The sequence below is a fragment of the Sinohyriopsis cumingii genome, chromosome 7 (assembly GCF_028554795.1).
Source record: "Sinohyriopsis cumingii isolate HCF-2022 chromosome 7, ASM2855479v2, whole genome shotgun sequence".
Classification (NCBI taxonomy): domain Eukaryota; kingdom Metazoa; phylum Mollusca; class Bivalvia; order Unionida; family Unionidae; genus Sinohyriopsis; species Sinohyriopsis cumingii.
Window position 1 is genome coordinate 8,833,281 of NC_142967.1, and position 23,216 is coordinate 8,856,496.

The following is a 23,216-nucleotide window of genomic DNA, read 5'->3' on the forward strand; positions in this document are numbered from 1 at the left end:
TTCCACCGATAACTTACTGGTTGGCACCAGACTCCTTAATTCCCATTGGCACTGAATCATCCTTTTTTTTGGCAAACTGAATGGCCAATCCATATTGTTCCATAGAGGTGATTTGGGGATTTCATGTATCCCACTTCTTCTCCTTTCATCTTTACGTTCATGGTGTCACATTTGGAGAAAGCCAAAATTATGCAGACGGGGATCAGGTTGTTAATTTTCAAGCCCGCAGTGGGGATTGTTTTTTAACCGAACTCTCCGGTGTTTTATGCCAGACTATTTCTAGTATCAATTCTCAGGAAGAGCAAGACCCCTGCCATTTCAGCAAATACATTGCAGCACCAAAGTTCAAGAGGGAAAATGCTCGTTCAGTTATACTTTCCATCAAAATAGATGAATTTGCGATCAGTCTAAACTTGACCAATACATCATTCCACATACAGTGCAACCCTGCTATAGTGCGTCCCATGATAATGCGAATTAGGATATAATGCGGTTGTGGTGTGGATCCCGAAGTTTCATATATTCATTCGCACATGACTTTTTTTTTTTCGAAGTACGTGATAGTGCATACACAACTCTATTATCATTTTGGGCAAAAGATCGTGTATGAATTCGAATATAATACGATCGTGGCGTGGTTCCTGAAATCTGAAATACATGTATATGTATTTTTCTCATACCCGGAAAAATATTTTTTTTAAGTACTATAAATAGTGTGTAAAATGTTTGTCATTTGGGGTAAGAGTTCGCGTATGAATTCGAATATAATATGATCGTGGCATGGCTTTTGAAATTTAACAATTTCACCAGGTTCTTGGAGTGTTACGCCAAAATAAACATTATCGGAAATGTTACTTATTACTGATCCATGAGTAAAGCAAGTAAGTTGTTTTTGTGATTGTCTTCAATTAATTCTGTATACAATCGTTGCTCAAACAATAGCTGACGTGTGTTTCTTCTTCAACTGCATACACAACCAAGTAGCAGACAATGCGGTGGTTGATAAAAGATTCTCACAATTTAATAAATATCAAAAAACGAAAGCCGCCAACATGTTTTCTAGGCTTGTTGGTGTTATTAGACACAATCAGTTGACCAGTAAATAATGTCCACTTTATTAGCTGGAAATCAAAAGGGTATGAAATTGTACATGCGTTCTGCTTAAAAATATTTATAAAGTATTTTTCACATGTGTCTTTCGATATTCACAAAATCTGAAGTAAACGTTATATGCACGCTGAAAGCATGTGTTGTTTGTTAATTATTCTTGCTGTCGTTCAAATGAATAGGCGTGCAAGTGTTAATTATTGAGAATTTACAACAGATAAAGGTACACGGAAACGCATATGAGAAACTTTTATGTGTATGAAATTTGTACAGACACCATTCATAGACCCTGGAACATAACGAACCATACATGTGCTTCGTCTTTCTTAACCTAATTTTGCTGTTAATTTTTACCATTGAATTCATACACATAATGATTTGTGACAAAATTGGTGAATAGTTTAAATATGTATGCAATTTTTTGCAATGCAATTACATGTATTATGGGTTAACTACATGTCACGACAGTACGATATCAGACGGTAAGTAAATAGTGTTAATACTCTGTTCATGCTATAGGACGTTGAATTCAGACACAATGATCTGTAACAAAATTATTGAATATTTTAAATCTGTGTGCAATTTTTCAATGGAATTTCATGCATTAGTGATGAATTGCATGCCACGATGGCACCATAGTTAATGGTGTTGATACCCTATTCATGATATATTATTAAACACGAATAAATGTATGTGTGCCAATGCGTTGTTCTCGAAAAAAAGTAAAATACTGTAAAACCCAGCATTAACGCAAACCCGCTATTAACGCGATCCAATTTTTGACCCCAATTATCGCGTTATATCGGGGTTCCATTGTATTTATTCATTTGACTGCGCACAAGATCCTTTGGCTTGCTTACCAAGGAAAAGTATATCAGTGTGCTCCCATTTTGTCTCAGCATAAGTCCTTGTGCTTTCGCAAATATTATCAACTCCATCGTATCTTGTGCTGGTCCACTTTGTCCACCGTGACTGTGGCTTTTCTTAGAAGCATCCTCTAAAAACACATGGTTAGTTCAATTCTGATGAAAATGATGGATTGATGTCCTGTCCCTGTTAGGTTATTTAGGCTTTTTAGCTAACAAGGAAAAGTCGGTTCTCGACATCCCACCATTTTTCAAATATGGGCAGTTAGTTTATCATTAATATCAATACTGCCCCTCTCATCACACATGCGTGTATTGACTTATGAAATACGCATATTAGTTTTCCAACAATGATTAAAGCGAAAGAGTTCTTGAAAATTTTCGGTTTGCTCAATGTGACAGCAGATCTGATTCTGCTAGACTTCCTTTTCATGATCATCTTGCAGGCCCAGTGGCACACCGTTTCCGGTCGCATCGATTACAAAGTTAGCATTACAGCCTCAACTCCAAAGCTGGCTGGTTTCTTCTTTCTCTGGCTGTTCAAGGAGAAAAATAAATTAGCCCCGAATCATATCAAAGACCCACAATTTCTGACACTTTGAGGCATTACGGCAAAGGGGATAGTGGTTATACTGATCAGCCATAGCTTTTGGCTAAATATTAAATGAATAGACCAAAATCCCTCACCATGTTCCTATAATGGAATTTCGTACGGGTCACAAAATGGCTCATTTCAAATATTTTCAAACCTTCAGAAGCCAGACATTCACTGACAGCCTTTACTTTGGCATGCAGCGTGTTACATGCCATTTCAATGGACCCGAACTGTTTCTAGTTCAGTTTGAACAGAGAGTCGTCATACACTCCTTCTGTTCGGCAGATACACTGAAAAAAGCGACCATGCAAGACCCTGTCCTTGCCCACAACCATTACTTGAAGTGTACAAAGAAAAGTCATGATGCAAGAAAGCGAATCTTTCTCCCGGGGAAAGCCTGTAAAAGGATATCACCTCTCAAGTCCTATCAATGTGGTGGCTGAAGTGGGTTATATGCTTAGTTCACTCTGAAATATGATCATAGTACCTTCTGAAGAGTTAAGTGCCAGAAATTAAAGCAATATATGCAAACACTGCTATTTCAATGTATAGTTTCTTTCTTTGAAATGATACAAACTGTTTGTTGGTATGCCAAAACTCTTTTCACGAGCTTTGATCTTCAGGATTTATCTTCGAATAGACAAGAATTGAATCTGGTAGGTCCAGAGGCTGTTGCCTCTAGATTACCAACGAGCCCATTTTTTACGTCAGGAGAATCACTTCATTTTTTCCTGATTTGACAGTAAGAACTATTAGTAAGACGATTTTAACTATATATAGTTGTGATGGATAACGTGGCCGTCGGTTTTGCTGCTGTCAGTTTTGGAGATTGGGCAATTATTCATATACGGAATGAAATCATTCTGTCCTCAATGGGTTTTCCTGTGGTCGAGGTAGGATGCTCGGCATTCCCATCTCCTGCTACATATTCTCCATGTGTTAAAGAGACTGGTGAAATGTATTCAAAGGAGAGGATAATTTTTCAGTAAATTGTATTTCTTTCAGAATACTCACCGAATCACGAAAAATCTCTCTGCCTCTCTGCAAGTGCGTTCATCGTATGAGAGGCATCTCTTAGCTTCAAACGGGAGGCAACTAGCATTGGTCAAGGGGAGGTAATGAGTACGAATTTCTTGCCTATGATATATAGACAGAAAAGACGAGTTTATCGTACAGGCTTCCAAATTATACCTCTTTTTGAATTAACGTTTTTTAAAGTGGAACTTAGTGATGCTACTAGCATGCAACTTCATATGTAATTATGAGTCTGTCATTATTCAGCGATATGATATTTAACAGTTTGCTACATTTCCGACATGGCTAATGATTAATTCATGCAGTACCATATTATGTGGCTGCTCCAGAACACTTCATTGATTGTTTTTCCACTAACTTCTTTGAAAAAGTAACCATTACTTGTGTATGACAAGGAAAAATTCGTCAAAAGTAACCAAACATAATCACTTATCACTCGCTTTGGCCATATCTTACGCAATTGACCTTATATGGTACTTTTTCACTGTACAGGTACCTCAGTAGTTTCTGTCAGTAAGGAATGTAGGGAAATTGTCCAGTAATCTTGTTTATAATTTTCGAATTAAAAACCAAGAATGCATGTCATTTTTAGTTGCTTTCTGGTGGGGAAGGTTAATGTGTAGATGACATTAGTTTATACGACTGCAAAGGATCCTAAGATTTTCAGAAGAGCAGTTGGTTAGTTTGAAGTCTACTAAATATTTCTCATTTTTTTGGTGTCGGCATGTGTTATGTTTACTGGCCCTCTCTGAACAATATCTTGCCCAGGTGTTTGCATCCTTTTCAAAGTTTCCCTGCCTATTGTATCAGTAGTATAGCTAGTAAATTGTAGACTTCGGTGTGCAACACTTCGCAGTTTTATCAACAAGCTATATTATGTCAGGACAGTCTTTTACAGATACTGTGTAAGTTTAATCAACTCCATTTAGTTACAAATTTTAAAGTAGAAATTATAGAACAGTTAGCTTGCACATAGCAAATTAATTTGATACAAGGTACTGACCATTTAATTTTCAAGGGCTTGGGTGTGTGTGTGTGTGCGATTTTTCGCCGAGATATTTTCTTTTCTTTTATGGTAATTATTGTAATTATTGTAATTATCACATAATATAATATATGATATGGTGTTATTTTGCTATAAAGCAGATCAAGGTATTTATCCAGCTACTGACAGACGGAATTTGCCTTCAAAATAGTGTCAAGCTCCTTTTTCAGAACAATAAATTGTACAATTATAAAGAACATATATAGTAAATATTCCTTATCAGTCGTTAAAAAACGACTTCTATTTAAATGTAGGCGTCAGACAAAGTAATTTCTGTCAAAACTTGATTAAAATCTCTGAATGATTTTCCTAAATGTTTGTTATCCACCGATGGTCCTATTACACCCTGCCATAAATAAATTTATTACCTACTTTATACTGTATTTGATAACAATGCCAATGGCCTGCATTAAACATTAGAACAATAATAAAACTAATGATATGTGCACATTGATGATATTCAACTTTACTGGTTATTTTTTAAAAGAAAACATTACTGTGTTATATATGTTTAATTTGTTTAATTTGTTTTTTTTTATTACATGCTGTTGTAATGTAATATTACAATGTTGGACTTGACCTTGCCCAAAATTGAGTTCATTTCTGCTTGACCCAAATGTACCTCTTTTTTTAATTTTATTAATTAAAAACAGTTAATACATAGCTTAATTATTTTCATTATGTATGGGTTTAAAATCAGTATTATTATTGAAATAGAAGTAAATATGTTTAGTTGGATCAAGATTTTGGAATTTGTGAATTATACATACTCCGGGTTATTGTTTTGTAAACATCAGGACTAATCTAGAAGGATATTTTCCATTAGGTAATGTTTTGTTTTAGAAAATGCTAATTGTGACCTGAGGTCAAGTAGAGAACTGTATAACCTTATAACTGTGAGGACTTGGTCATTCGTGCTTTAAGGTTTAGCAGAATCAAGTTTTATGTTGTGTTCAGTATTATGTTTTTGTTTTGGGCTGGACTCTTTTTCTTCAAATTTTTGAATTCAAGTGATTATTTTCTCTGGAAAAACAAAAGTGCTCTGATAAGATTCTTTGATAAAGACATTGACTGGAATTTATACTGAATTCAAACCTGGAATTATAAGCGGAATATAACGCACTGATTCAACAAAAGAATTGACAGATCAACACTCTATAAGAGACATGTCATCGCCTTCAGTTTTTGGATTTCCTCAGGACTTCTACTGAGTTTTATTCAGGACTTTTAATTACTGATCTAACTCTTGAATTATTTTGAGATTTAATTCACAATACCATAAGTTTCTTTTTTCTCATTTTCACTTTGTCATCTAGGGAAAGAAATTATATTTGTGAAATTTTACAAAGCTTGTTGTCTTTCACTCTTTTCTGCCACTTGTTTTAACTCGTATAGTGCGAAGCCACATATTTATTGCTGACATCACCTGTCTTTGATTGCGGGAACCATATATTTATGGTCAAACGTCACCTAGCTCTGTGTGCGGATACCATTTCTTTTTAATGGCACAGGACAGTGACATCTACGGATATCCAATGTAGGTCAATCATTAATCATGTGCTAATAATAGATGAGAGATAACACATGCAATCGTCCAATAGATCATGGTTCTGCATCATTGTGACAGAACATCAGTAAAACAAATATTACAACAGACTTATTTTCCCAGTAAAGTCTGTTGTCAGCAGTGGATGTTGATGTAAACAATATGGTGGCTGTTACGTAGTTGCAGTCTTGTAGCTGTCTCATTGATATACAAGTGCTATGACATGGCTATCCCATTCAGTACAGGTAAACCACCAATTTTCCGGCACCCTTGGTTCCAAAGCATTGCCGGATTAGCATTTTTGCTGGACCAACCGAGGGCACATAATAATTATTCAATACAGGTGTAAATGAAACAGGTTTATTAATTACTGTACTTGCAAAGAATGTTGCTGTACTACCACTCCCAAATTGGCAAATTTTAGAATTTTGCTGGAACTGTAGAGTTAATCACAAAGGTCTGGAAGTTGTGGGCTGTCAGGATTGCTGCCTGTTACATAGTTGGTGCTTTACCATGGATTTCTGATGCTGCTGGTGGAACATCCGTGGGTACTTGAAGTTGAAGTCACAGGATTTTCAGATGTACTACTCTGATACTCATACTTCTTGGCTGTCTTTTTAAACATTTGATCCAAGCGAAGTTGTTTGATGTGTTTGATCTTTCCATAAATCTCCGAAACGCTTAATTGTACGTATTTCGAAGCAAATTTTGTATCCGGAATGCAGAAAATCACCCATGCATGTGTCATCCGTACGCACTTTTTGTTGTAAACAGGAAACTTTCGCGAAACAATAAATGTGTTCTAATCACTATGAAAACTTCAACAGCGCTTTTATTTAAGTTTGTTGCTGATTTCCTCTGATCAAAGGTCATTGATTTGGCTTGCATGTGTTACTGAAGGCACCGTTAAAGGTTCTCTTTGAAGGATTGTTGCGGCAAAGTCAAATAATTGTAGAACATTGATACAGAATTTTTAAAAATTTGCTTAGTATATATCGGTGCTTCAAAGGTAATCAATTTTCTTTGAAGCTGCAGCAAAACTGTTTTTCTGGTACAGTTTTAAAAACAAAATTGCCGTCGTCTGGTCAACTGTAGTCATTTCTCATTCCCGCCATCAGAGGTGGTCGATTGTAGTTAGTCAGTTGCATGGCTATTTTCGTTATATTACAGCATACACTATCAAGGCCAGACATCAGCGTAAGCGGAATATGATATAACAACGCACTGTTATGATGGTTTGTCAATATGAGAAACATGGATTTGTTTATGTAACAATAGATTCCAGTGCATTTTTATATTCACGTTGGAGGCTTCCTGTCGTGGTGCCTTTGAATTTCTCCACTCCAAACCCAAGACTGTATATACAATTTTTATCAGCCAAAACGGTTGTAGCCAAAAATATCACCAGATGGTATGTTCTGGCGCTAACAAGGAAAAAATTTGCGACATTGGCGAAGCCCAGCGTGATCCCTGTTTTTGTGTTGATTTCTGATTGAAGCTGTATAAATATTGCATGCGACCTCGAACTCAAGACATGTCGAGACATGGACAAAATGCCGTTTGCAAGTTTGGATAAGTATTTAGAGGTTAAACAGAAACAGAAAACTGATGAATATTTTAATCAGATTCAGAACTGTGCTAAAGTTGCTAGAACTGATAGTTCAGATGGGACACTAGCTAAGTGTAATAAAGTGTGTGATGCCTGGCTTAGTATTTGGAATAAAAACTTTCCTTCGATTGACAAAATTCATTCTGATGTACAAACGAGACCTATATGCCATTGGTGTAGTGAATGTGGACATTAAACTCAATGGCAACTACTGGTTCTTCTAATCTGCAAAGTTCCCAGTAAACTATTTTGGCGGTGTTGGGACTTTAAAATGTCCTGTTGTAATTTTGTCCGGACTAAAAGAGGTGCCGGACCATCCGTTGCCGGAAAATTGGTGGTTTACCTTGACAACTTCAAATTCCACTAAATCGAGCTTAAACTAGTAGCCAAGTTTATCAACGAGTCTGCCATGTACGGAGCCTTTTCTTATATTTGGTGATACACTGTACCGAGTGAGAACTGTACGAGCTGGAAAGGGACCAACTGTTTATTGGATATGTGTCAGGTTTTGACTCTGAGTTATTCCTTTCCTTGCCTATCCAATTTTTTAAATTATTATTATTATTTCTTTTAAAAAGAAAAAGCACAATACTCTTCTTGTATTATAAAGTTCATGTTGCTCTCTCTCTCTCTCTCTCTCTCTCTCTCAACAATCAAGTTGAAAAGGAAGTAGACAGCAATGTGAAATATATGTGACTTGGGAGTCTAATAATCAAGACCTTTGTACAAGTGCTGAACTATTGACATGGTGGAAATCTTTGTTTTTCTTTTCTTTTTTGTTTTGTTTTGTTGTCAATTTCATTTTTGTTTCCTTTTTACAGAGCTAGTTTCAAAGGTAGGAAAATGAACAAATAAATGTTGTTCTTTTGTATTTTTCTCAAACGTTTGACAACTAGAATTTTAATATGTTAAGATTGTTGCTGAGAAATCAATTGTATTTCAAATATTTTGGCAGTTTGCAATTAATAATTATCATTGGAAACGTCACAACTATTGCTCTATAATTTATAATCAATGGGGAATAATTATGTTAATTTTCAGTAATAATGACCTTCAGGCCTCGCAAATATACAGATCCACTCAAAAGAATACTTGATGACCAATGTCACTATCATACATGTGTACTGGATATACCAGCTCCCATCCAGTGTTGCAAACTCGCATCTCAAGAGTTCATACTGTTGTTTATTTTTTCCTCACTTGGCGGTAAAGATCAAAAAGCTCACACTGCTTGGTAACACATTGGCATTTCTCAGCTGATATTTCATTACCATATGTAACTGAAAAATAGTACATTATTTCGTCAAAAGAAGACCCAAACCAATGACTGTGATAATATTGCTCTACCTGATGATATTACATCTATTTGGTAGGTTGATGACAGTTGTGGTCAAACTAGCTGAACATTAGAAGATTATTGAAAGTAAGATTTTAAAACAACTTGAGTTGTAAAGAAAGATATTCGAAAATTAAAAGTGCTGTCTTAAATTAAAGATGGCATTAATTATAAAAGGTATTAAATAAATCAAAGACATAATTTATCCCATACTGTTGAATCAGATATGCATTCAGTTTGCATGTTAATAGATAGTAAAGGAAAGTTAAGACATACATTAGATTTAGTAATGAAGCTGGCAAAAACAGAATTTTATGTATTACGATTATAGAAATAACTCTGAAAGTCGTTAAAGCCATGAATGAAATCCTAATGTTTTCAGCAGTATTAGTTTTTATTTTGAAAGGCAAATTAACGTTCATTTAATTTTGCATGGTGTGATGAAAAATTAAAATAGAGCCCACTGCAGTCGATAACAAACCTGCAGATGGATTTTGTGTCAGTTATTACATTTGTCACATGTATCAAGATACTTGTATTTGTCAAATTTATTATTGCAAGCAACAGTAATTGCTTCTAGATATGTTTACATAAAAATCAGTAAGACATCTGCCTTCCAACAATTTTCAAATGAGAATACTAGTTTTCCGTTAGTTTCACTTCATTACATAAACAGTATTCTCTTCACCCTAAAACATGAGCAATATAATTGTTCTAGATCATAACAATTATTATTTTACCTTCATAATTAAAACAGCTCGATAACATTGATTTCTTTGAAAAATGAATGCTGTATTTAGTTGGATAAAAGATTCTGCCAACAATATTATCTTAAAAAGTCTTTTAAACCTTTCAAACACCAACATTACTTTTTGGCTGCTATGGCAACCAAAGTAAATCTATAATTATATATCATTTTCAGTATGATTAGTATTGCTTCCTTATCAATGAACTATAAGTGAATAAAATTATATTTTAAATGGAGAAAATTTGTGAATAATAACACTGCATAAATATTGCATCATCCAAATAATTATTGCAACATACTGAAATGTAGAAACATGTTTGAAAGTAATGTTTTAATTATCTAGCATAGACCTAAAAGTAATGAACTGAGGATATGTGATATGTAGAAACAAATTAACTGTCCATGTACACATTCAGAATAACTATATTTGATGGAAATGTTTACATTATGTTCGAATTTTTGTCACAAAATACTTTTCATCCCTTTTTTCTGTTTGGTTGCTATGGTAACAATGAACATACATCAATTTCACTGACATTTTTAGTGTTCGCAATCTGCATGCATATATGCATCACTTTGTACAATTTCACAGCAATCTGATTTTTAATACTAGTTTTGTAGTTGTTGTATGGTATTGGCCCAAAAAGTCTGTATTGTACTGAAACAATTCAGCATACACAGAGAGGGCAGTTAGAAACAAATCATCACTGGCTTCAAGGTCATCCCAAAACAACACAGCACTACCAGGGTTAAGAGCGTAGACTCGTAACAACTGTCTGCAATACATTTTTATTTAGTATTTTCTTTTGAAAATAATGGCTTGTCCTGTTCAGGATATATATATATATATATATATATATATATATATATATATATATATATATATATATATATAGAGAGAGAGAGAGAGAGAGAGAGAGAGAGAGAGAGAGAGAATTACAAATGCACACCAAAACAGAACAGAAAGTGCAATAAATGGATTCTACAGAAGAATACTTATGCCAGAATTTTTATAAATATGAATAAATAATATTATGATACTGTTTAGAAAATTTTCAATTAGTACTCTACGGAGATTCCGCAGGTAAATGGCACCCATCACCTTGCCTGTAAGCAACAAACTCTTGATTTCTGTCTTAGGAATCCAGGATGACTGTGTACTTAGATGAGAATTAATTGTTAGGCCAGCATGTAAGGGTGTCTGTTACATACAAATGCCTATATCACTGACTGTAACATCCTTTTTTGGTGTTGTGTGTATGGTTGGGTATAGTATATGGTATATATTTGTAAACATATCACTCTTTTCCATTGCATGTTTGTGTGCAAGTACCTGGATTTGTTTGTTTCTTTGTTGACATATTTTTATTGTCTCAGAAAAAGGCACTGTTTTACGTCAAACAGTAGTAGAACTTTGCTTCCATTTCCCTTCGCCGTTATCCAACATTTGTGTTATTATACATGCACATGTGCTTAGACACAACCAATGTGTGTTTACTGTTAATTTCTATACTGCCATCCATGTTTAATGTGATTATCCTTAACTCACTCTGGCCTAATAGTGGGGAGTATTAAACTTAAGCTGCTGAAGACCAGTGAAACAAAGAAACATGGTACTGCTGGGTATAGTGTAAGATCGTAGTCTCTAATAAAATATTCTTCTCAGCATCAAAAGAATTATTATTAAGTCCACTGGTTGTGAAATCTGTAACTCTTTATGTAAAGTGATTTGATACTGTCAAGTAGTACAAGTGCAATTCTGAATTTTCATTTAAAAATCTTTGCACAAGCAATTCCTCACCACCCCTTTTTGAAATGATACAAAAAATAAAATGTTGTAAATGAGTACATGTGGGGCGGAGAGTGGATGTATGGATACAATTATATCAGATAATTTACGTTTAGTGCAATTTTTGGTACACATAGCTGAGATATATAACTATTTTCAACTCACTCGGTCAGAAAATCGGGTCAACTAAGAATCAGACCTAAGATGATCCCCACGGAAAGATACGTCTTAGAACCGCTCATTTCATTGATCAGCTCTTGGGTCTACCAAAGTGCAGGGAATCAGTATATAGCACTGGAAAAGATCGGATATAAATAAATCTCTAAAATAAAAACTCCTTCATTCATCTAATTCCACAAACCAAAGCACAGCTGCATCATGTTATGCACTATTACACGACCCTGTGTCATCTGCAAGTTCAGTAAACCAACTTGCAAATGCATTTATTAAAGGTAAATATCCTCTTATTACTAATCATAAATGCAAACCCATACATCAAAGAATATAAGATTTAGGATACTTCCTTGTTATTTGTTTTGCAAATGCAAAGAAAATGGAATGGAGAAAGGCATCAGTTTATTTTATTTGATAATGTTTGACATAAATAATTACAAATTGCACTTATAATTCAGGTTGGTTTTGATTTTATGCAAGACATGTAAATGAAGATTATGAACCAGATAAAATCACCACAAATGAAGCAACTCAGTTTTGTGAAAATTAGCCATTCCATTTAGCTACATGTATACACTGCATCCACAGCAAGATTCAGGCTTGCATTCAGGTAGACACTTGTCAATATGTAATGCTCATAACCAATTTATCAGTTGAGAAGAATGTGTGTATCTAATGTACATTATCATTAACTGCGTACAAAAACATAAATAAACGTCTGATGCTTTCAGAATTTTGATGTCTGTTCTGCAAAAGGCCTAATAAATGCTCTGAAGAAACTTGATTATGTCTTTTTCCAAATTAGAAATCGCTTTATCTGCCTTCTGGCATTGTTCTTCAGAGTTCAGTGAATATTATTATATATATGTGCTATATATATATGTGTCCATTAATAGGCATAGAGAAAATTGATGAATGCAATGTTACATGTTACATTGTGAGTTTTCTCACATTACTAACATTGAATTGGTGAATGAAATTATTTTTGGTGCTGACCTATTTCTCACAACATTGGTGTTCACGTGCATAATATCAATCTGAAAATCAGACCTTGCATTACATAACATTATTAGCAGAGAATAGTATGTTACACTGATATGTATATCTGTATTTTTTGCAACCTTTGGTACATGACTGTATCTGTATTGTTGGTCAACTTTGGGCCATGACAATAAATTGTAGTGATTCTCTATAAACAAGATATATAGCTATTTTTGTTCAGGGTGTAGATTCTACTTTATAGATAATGAGCTTTAAGTAGGTGCTTACAAGTTAAATTCATATATTGAAGCTGTCAAGAAGTTTAGAGTAATTTGTCATTGGCTAGTGAGGTTAGGCGGGCTATTAGTAGTGAGTAGGAGAAAACCGCTTTAGGCCCATATGTGTGTCTATAAGGAGAGAGAACTGAACAATTAATTCATTCCATTTTTGGATTCTTATTTCATGTGCTCTTGTGCTAAAATCAGTCTGCAGATGCTTAATGTTGTGTTTAGGGATGATTTGACAGGAGACATTTGTTTGGATTAGTCTTTCGAACTATACATAACTCACTGGACTCAAATGTTATCCTGGGACTATCGTGAATTCATTTAAAGAAGTTCTGAACAATGTCATTGTGATATATCAGAAGTGTTGGAAGACTAGTACATTCAATGATATTTAATTCATTTGCAACATTTGATTCTTTTGGAATTGTGTAGACCTTTTGTAAAGATTATTTTGGATTTAATTCAAAAAATACTAAGTTCCTCTTGAACTTTCATTTTGCAATTTTAATAACTAAATTGTCATTTATTTTTGCAAAACTTGCTGGTTTTGCTTCTATCTGTTACTTAGTTTATGACCATAGACTAGTAACATACCATCTGTCTATTTATCTGTCAGTCTGTTATTTGTAACCACGTATCTTTAACCACTAGGTGTAAATTCACCAAATTTGGTACATAGTTTGCCCATCTCCAAGAGGCGTATGTTTATAGGGCCTTTTGGATGTTTTCAAAAATCTAGTACACAAAAATTGTTATTGCAATGTTATTCATTGTATATTTCGACCAAACTTTACACATATATTCTTGGAAAGAGGACACATTCTGATAAAGATATGGCGCAAGAAAACTGATACAAAATTTAAGAAACCCGCTTTGTCAGATACATGTGACTTCTTAGTTTACATATAACTTACTTGCTTCCTGTTATGGTAAAAAAGAAATGTTTGCTTGTGTACATAAGGAACAAACCAGACATCATCAATACTTCTTGTGATTTCGATTAATTAGTTTATTCGCTTGTGAAGTACCAGTTATCATTCATTTGATGACTTCAGCGATCTTAGAGGTCTAATGAATAATACTGATATTTATAATAATAATTTTGAAAACAATAAGAGGACTTCTCTATCCATGATGGTATGTACCAAGGAAAATGATGATTTTTGCAAGATTATGAAAACCCATATTCATGAAATTAATACATTTGTCATTTTAGATCTCTCTCTCATTTAATTTTATTCAATTATTTCAATTCTTTTATTCTGTTTCTAGCAACACATGAAGCTGAAGCGACATCGTGAGATTCCTAAGGTCATATTCCTGGTTAACCAGGTGCAACTGGCTAATCAACAGGGCGAGACTTTGAAAAGGCTATTGCCTGCGTACCAGACTCAGGTCATCAGTGGAGATGTTCAGAGGAGCCTGAACATTTTACTAAAAGACTTTATCGACAAGTATTCTCATTATTGAATTGGAAAAAAGCATATATTTATCGTAGTGATGTAATGGACTTTTAGCTAAAATATCCAGTATGATTTTAAACTTAGACAACCGAGAGCTTCTTATTTGAATTAATTTATTGCATATATATGAAACAAAGTCACAGCACATAGTGCAAAACTTGCCATGGAGCTCATGGGATCAGTGGGTTTCTTTGACATATGTATGTGCATGCATATTAAGTAAGAAAATTTTATATATTTTTTTAAGTTGTACTTCAAAGTCTTGCACATAGATAGTCATATGATGAAATCAAGATAGTAACTTTTCTTAAAGGTGGGTAGGTGGGATTAATCAAACACTTATGCTACATTGTTTGCAAATTTCGTTACATATTTTTCAACTTTTAAACTGATTTAAAAATTCATCCTTGCAACATTTAAGAATACTAGTGGTATAGTATATAAATTAAATGATTCATAGAAAAAAAAACAGTGTCCTATAAATCAGATTTGCCTACCTGCTATTCTAATAGATTTAGCAGTTTATTAATTTGGACAATAGCACTGTCATCAAGATTTTATTAACCATTACTGAACCTTGAGAAATAAAAGTCTCTTTTCCATTTCAGACGAAATATTTTCGTTGTGACAGCCCAAGTACTGCTGGATGCATTGGTGAACAAGGACATAGAAAGCATAACCCAGTTCTCTCTTATGATTTTTGATGAGTGTCATCATTGCCAAGCCAAGCACCCCTTCAATCAGATCATGAGCTTCTATATGGCTATCAAGCTCTCAGATTCCGATTACAGGACATCACTGCCACAGGTGAGACGGTAATAATGACGATAATGAAGATGATGAATAGAGAGATTACTCAATACCCTACTTGTTGACTTTGGAGTGTCTAGAACTGGTTGAGTAGAGGCAGCACCTGGCTAGCCCAGCTGTGGTCATCACAGTTCCGATGGACAACACACAACATATAATGAATTCCCAGTACGACATTTCATGATTGCCTTGCTTACTTTGACTCTTGCGCTGGTACTTTGCCACTTGCTGGACTACGACCGATGTGTATGTCTCGTTGAATGCAGCGCATATTTTAGTTCTTTTGGTTGTGTATTTGTCAAGTTTGTGTAGAATAAGCTTGAAGGTTTTGGAGATGACATTGTTGTGTAGCGTATTGGTCTGCGGTCATGGCTATGTTTATTTGGCCAAGATTCATGCTGATTTTTAGCTTTCATTGATAATCGTCAGCTGATAATATTCAGTGTTACAGAAATAAGACCACAACTTAAAAAGTTGTAATCTCAAGGGTAATTGCAGTGGGGGCAGCAATGATTATTAATAATATTCCAATCATCACCACACCTTATGGCACTGTGTTGTCATTTTGACTGTGCCATTACAAAGCACTGCCAGCATATGTTGGGTTTGGCTGTGTCGTCATGGTGCAGATTTTTAGCCTCTAATATACTGGAAGCAGAGGATGGTCTTGGACATGGGGTCATTGGTGAGTGTCGTGGTTGTTGCCAGCATGGTCAGTCAGTGGAGATCGCACAGTAAGCAAGCAGATGGGCGTGGGTGGTACGAAGTCCAGAAGACGGTCTGGTCTCTGGTCCGGAGTAAGACTATAGAGCAATCAGAACTAGCTTTATCGATGGAGCCTGAGTCCAGGTAGAAACTGTCAGCACATGTAGGATGTAGATATATCATGACTGTAATCTGCACTCCAGAGTGCACGATGTTCTACCCAGATGGAGAATGGCAATCGATGGGGTTACCATGACAGGCCTTCTCAATATCTGGCACAGGTTTCAAGGCGTGATATCAATATAGTAGGCAATGGAACTGATCTCTATTATTGCGGAATGGGGCTGGATTATCGACAACATATTGTTGCTAATTTTTGTGTTTTCAACCTTACGGGCTGTTACCTCCCGCTGGATTTCCTGGTTAACATTTATTTCGTAAGCACCCAGTGGTACGTTTGTGGTCTTCATGTGGTGCCACTGTTGGAGGAAACCTCCAAAGGTATTGCTAGCTGGGAGCAGATCGTGGGGCCAGCTGTAGTAGACTCGGAGAGCAGCCAGTAATATCTCGAGTTCCCACCTCTTGTGGGCCTCGTTTGGCATCGAAAAGATGGCATCAAACACCGACTTTGTTTGAACTTGGTTACACAATTTATATGGTGGGTGGTATGCTCTTGAATGGCCCACAGGTGGGCCTCTACGTCCTTGACTATCTTATAAAGTACTTTTGCACTTGACTGGTTTCCATGGGTGCCCATTAGTAACATTGATCATCGTTCCGACAATACGGGTCATAAACCTCATGATAAAGCGCTTTAATTGGAGCATCATCCATGATATCATCCTTTAGCAGGCATTGGCAGATGGCCCTAGCTTTGTTGACTAGCTCAAAAGAGGTGTTCCTGGCCGGGAAAGTCCCTATCAACATTTTGTATCATTTGATTCCATATTCTGTAACAGATGATCGTGCTAACACTGTTAAATAAATGTATTCTGGTTGACTGTTGAGCAGCAAGTGGTTTTGCCATTGTTCTGGCTTGTGCTAATGTTGCATTTACGCAGGCATTTGTCTTTTTTGTCCTCACTCATTCTTGAGCTGCTAGCTTACAGACCCATGTCTATATGGAAGTTTAATCTTTGACCTTCTGCCAGTGTACGCCAGTAGATGTTAACTATTACATATTCTGAGTAAACTCAGAGCCACTTGGCTTCTTTTTTCCAGATTCCCCTTGAAGCACCCACCTTGACCAATATTCTTCTAGGTACTTCGGACATGTTCATCGGTCTGTCTCCGACAACAACATCATTTTACTAATATTTAGGTGAAAGCGATGTGGCAACTACATCTCTTTTCTGAATAAACAAGCACCCTTGCTCGTAATCTTCTGGGCCTGCGTGAGCATTGTTGACCTGCACTCAGGCAGGGGCAGCACTGACAGGGCAGCTCTGAGGCCTTCAGGCAGCCTTTACAACACCAGTGTTGTGTCTGCTACGGTGTTGGATAAACAGCGATATGTCTTTGACATCCTCATGTGTCAGATCAGCAGTATTTGAAGCACAGATGGGTGACCTTGACTGGTTTAGTAGAGGTGAAAAGCTCTTTTCAAACATGTATTTGACACTATTGTGTGTGAGCTGATATGGCGTTTAACATATAGTGCAGCTCGTTAAAAGGCAGGACATGTACTCAACTAGTATTCATATCTGGTGTTACCTATTGGAATCTTTGACAAATGTCAGTCTTTTAATGCATTTACGATGTTTTCAAAAGCATTTGCAACACATAGAATTGACCCAACCCACACATTGTGAAGATGTTGATCAGATTAATGGTGGTAAAGCTGAGGTGTTCTTGTGTCATCCATGGCTAAAGAGATATGTAGGTTTGTTTTGCCACAGAAACGTCACATTTGTACCAATAAGAGCATCTTGGCCGAGGTGTAGGTCATCAGGACTTTTCCCAGCGGCCCTTTGTAAGCATCTTGTCTTGCTCAAAAATGTTGATTGACTGCAGGATGTCATATTACGTAGATCCTATTCCAGTGTATGCTGTCTGTAAGGAGGTACAGCAAAAGCTGTGTCTTTCTGCAACCATGGTGGCAAACAAGCAGCACCAGGATACTATCTGGAAGCAGGCCCCAGTTATACTGTGGAGTTTTTGGCTACTTTGTGCCTGAAATATCAAGGATGTCCACGATATTAAATGGCCTCTTCGTCCTATAAAATGGTCGCATATTGTTTGCACTATTTTCAAAAGATTGAGGCTGTTGGCAACTGTCAGGTACAGCACGCCAGTAGAAAACACGTGCTCATGGAAACGTGTGGTATGTGGGGTCAAAAGTTCCACCAGAGTCATGCCAATCACTACTTGAACACTTTATAAGTGCAAGCAAACTTTTTGATGACAGTTGTTGAACCAGATCTGTTGATGCCCCAGTCTACCGCCTAAATGCCGCGAGTTACTGACGAAACATGGCATACTGGCACAGCGGTGATATTCTTGACCAGCAAACAGCTGACGTGGGTCTGATCAATGACCTAAACAACGTCCAGCATTTGTCTTTTCTCTGTCATATCATGGACACATTGGATTGTTCACCTTCGGTTGATGCTGGCTCACCATCGAAATGATGCCACTAATGCTATTCTCAATAAACGCGTGCATGTCAGTGTCAGTCAGTAGCTCTAACTTGGTACCTGTGATTGTAAGTATGACATCTCAGCTCATTTCTTGTGCACTGTAGTAATGGGCTGTGTTATTTAGCTCTTAGAATGCCTCACACATTTTCACAAACAGAAGTGCATCGATCCTGGGGTAAGGTCATGGTAGCTTCCCATTTTCTGGAAGCCACATGTTCATGGTCTTTTTCAGATATATCATGTTGATCAGGCCATAGAACATCTTTATCAGTGGACATTGTGTTTCTTGAACACACTGTCATCTGCTCATATTCAAATGGGTAGATGCCATTGCATAGCAGAAAGTCAGTGTTATTGTTCCAATAGCCAGTGTGCCTTGCTCGCCTGTTGAGCAACCTGAATGACTCCTTCAATAGCGCTAGTGTAGCTACCAGTTATCAGGCTGACTTTCATGAACTGGAGACTTTTCGTTAAAGTGCAGCTGTCCCAACAAAAATGTCATATATATTTGTATGTTTGGAATAGCCTTGAATTGATCTGACTGGGCTGTTATGATTGCCTCCATGATATGGTGGCCATCTTAGTCTCGCAGAGTATGGTTAACAATTAATATGTTTACCTTGCTTGGGTAGATATGGAGTTTGAAGCTGCATGCTTTTGTTGGAAGATCCATGGTATTTTTACCTGTGATATGACAGTGGTCTGACTCCTTATATATCGTCCTGTCAGCAAGTTCCTCCCTGCAAATATGGCATTCTGTGTCTTCCTTGAATTCCTTACATCCATTAAAATCTCAACTGGATTTCGAAGGGCCTATTGAATCTTTTTCATCTCATACTCAAGGCTGTAGATGAAATTGGCAACTGCATTCTTACCACAGTATAACACTGGCTCCTTGGAGGCATAGTTACTGTGAACAACCACATATCGAAAGGTACACAAGACCTGATCAGCTATTTTTATATTGTTCACATTTTTGTGTTCCATTTAGGGTCTCGAAATTTACATCAATAATGCAAGAGAGGTGCATGTGGCAGTTGTGGTTCTGAAAAGATAGAATGTTATTGCCTGCCTCCAGTGAGGACACCATGATGCTTTTCAATTATACCTAAGAAGTATTTCGTGTGGGTCTCCAGGGGGTCATCCTGGTTAAAGACATGTAGGCACTTTCCTTGTCGCCATGCTTCTATACAAATTCTTTATCCATATATAGCTAGTCTTTTCTCCTTATGAGAAGAGTAAGAGATCTATTGAATGTTGCCTCGTGTTTTGCCACATGCTGATGCACAGTGGGTATAGACTATGTTTCTTGTCAAAGACACTCACCATAGTTTCATAGCAGTGCTAAAACTGTCCAGTATCCCTAGTCTTCACAGGAACTTCTGTGACTATGTAGTTGAGCTTGTCCAAATGCCAGTTGTACTATCGTGGCTGATCAACGTGGTAATCTTCAGTTGGGTAAAGAGTTGGAAGGACAGTTCACTCAAATCACTTCTTGTCCTTGTTCTTCACATTAATAACTGATCATTGAGGTGTGCACTGTGGTAGATCCATATGCAAAATGGGTGGCACTACGACACTCTAATTTTAAACACTTAGCACCAAGCAAAATACCCATTAAGATCCCGCCTTCATATATTCTTCAGTGTGGCTTAGTATGGTGTCACTAACATCATCATTTAGTCATTTTCGCTTCTGTTTTTTCAGTTTTGCCATTAGCAAAGAGCCAAATGTTAATACATTAAGCTTTTCAGTTAACGTGAAATGATTTCTACCTTTGAAATATCAGCATTAGAAATCCCCATATTGTCTGTCTGAAGCCAGTGTCCTATATCTACGGTGGCATGATATTCTTGTCAAGTGGCCATAACAGTACCATTCTTTATATACGTTGGTAATTTCCAGCAACTTTTCTTTGTGCTTCTGGCCTCTTTTCCCACTTGGTATCTCATCTATCAAATCATTGAGGTTGTCTGCATAAACAAGCTATTCCAAATGCATATTATTTAAAGCTAGCTGTGGGTCTTAACTATCAGTTCAATCCAACAAACTGACTGCATATTAGCTAGAATTGGTAGTTGGCCTAGTACTGTTTGTTCAACCCGAGGAATCGACTGTCTAAGAGTAGGAACTGGCCTACTTGTCAATACCGTTTCAAAAACAACATGATATTGTCTTTGGGCTATTTACCATATACTATAGAACTCATTCAAAAATAGGATAGTTGACATAATGTGTTAACATCAAGCCAATTCTGTAAATGAATTTTAATTTGCTTGTAGTTCATATAAAATGTTATTAAAATGCCTCATTTCTCTGTTTTCTACATTCTTTATGTTTCTCGCAGCACGATAACCATCATAGATTGGACATGTTTGAATCATTCCATGGTACCATGCTGCACTTCCACTTTGGGTATACCCCTAAACACTGTGCTTCACATGCAGCACAAGATTAATCAAAACAGTTGTTTTCTTTTTCGCTACATAATGTAGGCCAATCACATTTGTTTTTGCCTTGAAGCGCCCTGTCTGAAATATACTTAAAATCACTTAGCAATAAAACAAAATATGTACAAGTCAGCAATTTTTATTTTGAAGCATATTTGAACAGCAGTGCAGTGAGGACTACTACGGATAGATAGAAACTTGTATGTAACTCTAAGATTGAAAGGCTTTCAGTTTAGCCAAGATCAAATGATGAGCCATTCTTTAATAGAAATGAATATGCACACATGATCAATCCAACGCAATACAAAAGTCGAAGGCAGAGACTTAGGTTTAGGTCTCTGAAATGACACAGATGTGAAACAATCAAGCTCGGCATCTTGTTTATTCAGAGTTAATATTTTATGATGCAATAGTTGACAGCACGATCACAGAACATTCGCATGTGCCTCATATGAAAAGAAAAAATTGTCAAGTGGCTGTATGAATAAAGTTTAATGACCAGCTAGTGCTTCCCATGGAGCAAATCAACTAATGTAAATACATACACTCATTTTGTTCTCCTTGTGGTGCATGAAGCCAGGCCAGCCAGGTGACTAAACGTGGGCTGCAGGACGTGCTGTAGATGGGTCAAAGAGCCGGGGCAAGTCAGGTGGAATCATGTGCTGGGCCTGGGACAAATTACTGGTGACATTACAAGCTGGGGTTGCGGCAAAACCATTGATAGCAGGATACATTGGAACTGACGCAAAGCAGCCAGTTCCCCTCTGCTAATTGGCATAGTCAGTTACATACGCAATCATGGCAGAAGGCAAGATAACTTAGAAGCGCAACTGTCATTCCAGTTGTTAAAGATGATACTTATTTCTTTAACAAGAATACTATACAGCAGAAATCAAGATACCATCTGACAGTAAGAACTACACACATAAATAATCTGCTAGGTGAATTGAATCGTTGCGGCAAAGGAATCTGAAAAGAAATTGCCTAATACATACACTTACTTTTAATACCAATGATATCCAATTGAATTTAGGAAGGGACACGTAAACACTCAAATTCTGAAACGTAGAAGTCGGAACAAATGAAGAGTTGGAGGAGGATCAAGACAACAAATACATATTAGTTAATCTGGTAGATAGCATGTAAAATGACAAGAATGAAAAACAGCAAACATGAATTGTTAACTAAATACTAGGAGCAAAAATTAAACGTGACAACACAGTTATAGGCACCAATATCCTGGTAGTCTCCATCCTCTGCTTTACAGCCAGAATCGTGCATTGGACACAGATTTGAAAGACATTCTTAGAACAGAGATTTCAAAACACACTGTATTTTCAGCATATGACCCACCAATGACTTAATCCTGAATCTTTGGCATATCGGCTCAGGTAGGTAATGTGCTCAGGGTATTATAAAATGTCATAATTTGTGATGAAACATTCAGTGCATGAGTTAGGCGATGTCAGCAAACATCACTTACGAGCACTACAATTCAGTCAAAGACATCATTGAAGTGATCGGCTGGCTTACACATTCAACCTTGTCAATGCTCTATCTCAATATCTAGCATCACAGAGAATACTAGTAAATCTAGTGGGCCCAATATAAGTGGCTAGATGACCACCAGACACCATTAGGATTGAACAACCTTTTCAAAGATACGGGTTTATAATTTTTGCTGGATTCTCTGGAAATCTTACTTGGTATGAAAAAACCATTTGTTTTTTATCACAGTTTTTGGGATGTCAGAGATCACATGACCTTCATTTGTGTTGCTTTACATTACGGTAGGGTTTATTTCTATCAGCTAATGCCTCTACTCATATTTCCTTTGGGGAATAACCATGGTAGAGGCTGGACGCCCATGCTATACCCATTCCTATTACCAGTTCTTCTAATGCTAATTTGACCAATTAATGTATTTGACGAAGACATTTTATGGTGAATTATATTTCTCTAAGAATGCTTGCCCGATCAGATTACTATGAATCCTTTCCACATCTTCTCACCAGTGTAAGCTTCTTTGCT

The 23,216-nt window shown here is 36.5% G+C and overlaps 1 protein-coding gene across 3 annotated transcripts in view; it reads left to right on the plus strand.

The window, feature by feature from the left end:
• LOC149794713 (ATP-dependent RNA helicase DHX58-like) overlaps positions 1 to 23,216 on the plus strand; it is a 114,377-nt gene that overhangs the window by 36,636 nt on the left and 54,525 nt on the right. For all 3 annotated transcript variants that reach the window (XM_089964331.1, XM_089964333.1, XM_089964332.1), the window contains exons 7-8: positions 14,391 to 14,572; positions 15,190 to 15,388. In XM_089964331.1, the coding sequence (XP_089820457.1) occupies positions 14,391 to 14,572; positions 15,190 to 15,388 (381 nt within the window). The remainder of the gene's footprint in view (positions 1 to 14,390; positions 14,573 to 15,189; positions 15,389 to 23,216) is intronic.